General features: G+C 60.0%; 1 protein-coding gene across 1 annotated transcript; it reads left to right on the forward strand.

Moving 5' to 3' along the window:
* Positions 1–985: 985 nt before the first annotated feature.
* Positions 986–3,464, forward strand: MSX1 (msh homeobox 1; the record flags this gene model as incomplete). Its single annotated transcript, XM_084285856.1, has 2 exons — positions 986–1,454; positions 3,034–3,464. The coding sequence occupies 2 exons, from the start codon at positions 986–988 to the stop codon at positions 3,462–3,464; spliced, it is 900 nt and encodes a 299-aa protein (XP_084141982.1).
* Positions 3,465–5,077: the final 1,613 nt, after the last annotated feature.

Genomic DNA, 5,077 nt, shown 5'->3' on the forward strand with positions numbered 1-5,077 from the left:
TCATACTGTATACGCTCCTAATCTCCCATCTTTATTGGGGCCGGCTAAAAGGAAAGGGAATTCGCTGTCCCTCCCCGTTTAGATAATTACCCTTAAATGACTGCGAGAGCCTCCTGTGTTTCCAGGAGATTAGAGCCCTGCAGCTATCAATAAACTTTTCCCAGCGAGCGGCCAATCGCCTCAGTAGAGAGCGGCTCCCTTTTACTGCACATCCGTCCTGGGCGCGGGGATAAGGGCTCGTAAACCAAATTTACAAAACAAAATAGCCCGGACTTTAATGGGGCCGGGGCTTAGATGTGCCCTTTTTTAGGGGAATTAATATTTCATGGCCCGGAGACACGCACGCATCCGTGCCAGGGGTTGCGTGCACGTAGGCGCACATGGGCGCGGAGCACCAAAAGAAAAACAAAAGAAGAAGAAGAATAAAAAACGAAATAAGCTTTATTTTATTATTTTTTTTCCAAGGTGTAGCCAGCCCTAGAGACACAGGGGGGATAACGCAGAGCTCTCACACCCGGCACGGTGCCATGTCAGGGGGTCGCAGGAGGAAAATCCCAGCCTCACTCCTTCCACCGGCGTTTCCCCGACGTTAGCAAGCCCTTTCCCGATTCCCGAACCTCCGTCCTGTTCCGTCCCATCCCCTTCTCCCGGGTTATGCCCCGCTCCAGCCGCCGGCCCAGGCCTTCTTCACCCGCGGGTGGGAGCCGAGCGAGGCGCCCCGCACCGCACCGACGGCGGCCGAGCCCTCTCCTCTCCCTCCTCCCGCCCCCTCCCCGCCGTCGGGGCCGCGGCCTCAGCCAATGGGGAGCCTCGTCCCGCCCCCCCCGCCCTCCGGTTGGGCGGTGCCGCCTCCCGCTCCCCTTTATCAGGGGGCGCCGCCCGCCGCGGGGCCGGACCGCGCCGACGGCTCCCGCGTCCCGACGCCGCCCCCCATGAGCCGCGGCGGCCGCCCCCGCGCAGCACGGCGGCAGCGGACCCCCTCTGCATGGCCCCGGCTGCGGACATGACCACCGCGCCCACCGGGGTCCGCAGCGACGAGCCGCCCGCCTCCGCATTCGCCAAGCCTGGCGGCGGCCTCCCCGTCGCGGCGGCTGCGATGGGCGGAGAAGAGGAGAGCGACAAGCCCAAGGTTTCGCCTTCCCTCCTGCCGTTCAGCGTGGAGGCACTCATGGCTGACCGCAGGAAGGCGCCGGGAGGCAGGGAGGGCCCGCTCGCCGGCCCCGAGGGCAATGGGGTCCCGGCGGCCGTCGGGGCGGCCGCCCGTGGGAGCCTCAGCCCCCGTCTGGGCGCCCCGACGGCGGAGGCGCCGGCGTCCCCGCTGCCCCTCGGCGGCCACTTCGCCGTCGGGGGGCTGGTCAAGCTGCCCGAGGAAGCGCTCGTCAAGGCGGAGAGCCCCGACAAGCAGGAGCGAAGCCCCTGGATGCAGAGTCCCCGCTTCTCGCCGCCCCCACCCAGTAAGTAGCGGGACCCCGACGGCGTGGGGGGGAGGGGAGCGCTGCGGGGCCGCCGGGGGCTTTCCTCTCCTCTTCGGCCTCTCCCGGAGGGGCTTTCCCGGCGGGTCGCGCTCTCTGCCGGGCCACTTGGGCGTTTCCGAAGGAATGAAACTCCTCAGATGTCGCCGGAGCCCGGCCAGTCCCGGCGGTGGCTTCAGAGGCGAAGGAAGAGCGGTCGCGCCAGGGCTGTTTCTTGTGCCAAAAGCTGGCCGGGGAGGGGAAGGAAAAGCAGAAAAGAAAACACCAAAAGCCGGCCTGGGTGCCTCTTAGCCGCTCTGGGGGCGCGAAGCGACCGTGCGCAGTCTGCGAGCAGGATTTAGCCTCGGCAGGGAGTTTAGTGTTTGTTTTTTTGTTTGTTTGTTTTTTAGGGATTATATATATATATATTTTTTTTTATTATTTTTTTTTCTGAAAGCAGCTCTCCTTATTTTGTAAGGACGCGCACGGTCCCGGATGCAGCGGCTTCGGACTTGTTCGGGCTTCGGCCCCGCGGGCTGCTCTCTGCGGCGTTGTTATTTCGGCAGTCCCGAGAGCCGCAACACCCGAATGTTCTGCTGCTTTACTCCGGAGAGATCCCAAATTCTCGGAAACACGAGCGAGAGTCACACGAGCAGAAAGTCCCGTGCATCCCCTGTGCTCAGCCCGGTGGAGCGGCAGCCTCCGGCTGATGCAGCCCGATAGAGCCCGTCCCGGGCCGCATCCTGCCCCCAAACCGCTCCCGTTCCTGTGGGAAAGGCTCAGGCTGAGGCTCCGCGAAGCTTTTGGGGTACTCTTAGAGCTGTAAGCAGAGCTGCCTGCTCCTTTGGGGAAAGGAAGACTTCCCGAAAGGACTTCTGGAGAGAACCACTGTGGTTTTATTTACTTAAATTGCAAAGTACAAGTTACTTTTGCTAAGTAAACCCGGGCCAATTGAGGCTGAGGACCCTTAGAAATCTCGAATAAGAGGAGAGGAGCAGGCTGGTGAAGAGTTGTAGAAGCTGAGTGCTAATTCCAAGCTCATAATTAATTGCATGCTTAATCTGGTTCCCAGGGGCCTAATGAAGAGGGTGTGAGAGTAAGAAGCCAGGCAGTTTTGTTTATTTTTTTTCCCTTAATCCAGTCAAAAGGACAACACGTATATATATATTTTTTGAGGGGTCATTCTCTTAATTTGTTTGTGCTGCTAATGAGAGGGGAGCGGTGAAGTGAAGGCAGAGGGGGTGTGCAGAGCCCTGTGCAGCGGTTTGTTCTGGAGCAGCAGGGCTCCTGGCCATGAAGCACAAGTGGCTGTGAGTGACTTTGGTCCTGGGAGCTTTGAAAAAGCGTAGTGAAACACCCGTCGGCCCTACAGCAAGGGGAAATGTCAATTTGAAGCATGCCCCAGACAGGGAGGACCAAGGCGCTGGAGTTTTTGGGCCACTTTACTTTGGGGGGGACCTCACTGTCCCTGCCCCCACTGCTGCAGGGTGGGGGCTCTGTGAGGTGAGCGTGTCCGGGTGCTGCTAACTGAGCTGTCTCTCTCCTTCCCTGCTTCTCCTCCTGCTTGCTGCTGTCGGCTCAGGGCGGCTGAGCCCCCCAGCCTGCACCCTGCGCAAGCACAAGACGAACAGGAAGCCCCGGACGCCCTTCACCACAGCGCAGCTGCTGGCCCTGGAGAGGAAATTTCGGCAGAAGCAGTACCTGTCCATTGCCGAGCGTGCCGAGTTCTCCAGCTCACTCAGCCTCACGGAGACCCAGGTGAAGATCTGGTTCCAGAACCGCCGTGCCAAGGCCAAGCGGCTCCAGGAGGCCGAGCTGGAGAAGCTGAAGATGGCAGCCAAGCCCATGCTGCCACCCGCTGCTTTCGGCATCTCCTTCCCGCTGGGCGGCCCGGCTGTGGCCGGTGCCTCCTTGTACGGCGCCTCCAGCCCTTTCCAGCGGGCAGGGCTGCCTGTGGCTCCCGTGGGACTGTACACGGCACATGTGGGATACAGCATGTACCACCTCACATAGAGCTGAGCCCTGCCCAGCCTGCCGGCCCCGCACATGCTCCCTCCCTGCTCCTCCAGCTATGTGCCCTCACTGCGGACTCCCCCACAGGCCTTGTGGCAGAGACTTCTCCAGTCTGGCTCCATTTCTCCCGTCCAGTCTTGATCTGCTCTCCATGGCCATCCTGGGAGCTGCTTCGTGCTCTGGCTGGGAAAAACCTGAGGCATTGCCCCAGCTGCTCCCCGGTGCTGCGTGGCCATGGGTCAGCCCTGCCCTGCTCCCCCCCGGCCCACCTGGCAACCTGGGGAAAGCCCCCAGCATGGGGGAAGGAACTGTGGAAGAGAAATGGCAAAAAAGGGGCTTGAAAGAACTTTTCTCTCACTTTCTGCAAGGCGAAGTCAAGAGGCAGAAGCGTAGAGCCGCCTCCCATGTCCCTGTGTAGCAGCACTGGCTGTTACCTGTGTTTGTTCCTCCACTGGCTCCTGTGGAAGGGGCTCTGTGTACTATGTAATATACTGTATATTTGAAATTTTATTATCATTTATATTATAGCTATATTTGTTAAATAAATTAATTTTAAGCTACTGTTGTTTCACGCAGCTTCTTTGCTCCTTGCCCTGCCGGGGGATGACACAGGACGAAGCATGTCTGTGTGTCATGGGGACAGGAGAGCAGGACCGGCCGTACCAGAAACTTTTATTCCTTCCTTGGCAGGGCTCTCAGTTCGCTGTGTGCCCTGGAGCAGCCTGGTACGATGCTTCGAGGGCTGGTTCAAGGTGGAAATTTCTTCCTATAGACCCCAGCCCCTGCGCTGTAACCCCTGCTCTGGAGCTGTGGATACCGGGGTAGCATCAGCCTGGCCCTGCCGGGCACCCTCAGCCAGAGTCGGGAGGAGCTCCCAAGGCTGGGAAGAGCCCGAGGGCTTCCTTCCTTCAGGAGAAGGGAGCACGGTGGGCTTCGGGGCAGTGAGATGAAGATGGGGCTACCGCGGCCGGGGTGGTGCGGGAAAAGGGGCAGAGGGGACAGGGCCATGCGGACGGGGCCGTTAAGAGCCGGGGATAGGAACGGGGCTGTTCGGGGACACAGCAGCCAGGGGAGGGACCCGCCGCCCGCGGGGCTCGCGGTCGGGACCGCTCGGCGCCGGCTCCGGGCGCCCCGCAGCCCCCAGCGCCCGGCCCCGCTGGAAACCCGTCCCGGTCACTGCGGCCGTGCAGAAACCGCCGGCCACAGCCGAGGCAGTTCCGTGCCGTGCCGGGCTGTGCCGTTCCGTGCCGTTCCGCACCGCGCAGCGTCCGCCGACCCCGGCAGCACCGCGTCCCCCCGCCGGCTTCGTCCCCGGAGTCCCCTCATTGCCCCCCTAGACCTGATTTTGTTTGAAGGGTCCTTAGGCTAGGAGAGAGGGTGGGTTGGTGGATTTCCCTCGTTATTTTCTACCTTCCTACTTTATCTTTGCGTGCTGGGAATGGGCGCTGAGAAACTGGGACTCTTTATATTTTTCTTTCTTTCCTTTTTCTTTCTTTCTCTCTCTCTCTGTTTTTTTTTTTTTTTTTTTTTTTTTTTTTTTTTTTTTTCGCTGCTTTCATTTCCAGCAATTTAAAACGTTAAGGTTGAAGCAAAGTTAGAAGGAAAATAATTGC

The sequence above is a fragment of the Netta rufina genome (genome assembly GCF_964035555.1).
Source record: "Netta rufina genome assembly, chromosome: 4".
Classification (NCBI taxonomy): domain Eukaryota; kingdom Metazoa; phylum Chordata; class Aves; order Anseriformes; family Anatidae; genus Netta; species Netta rufina.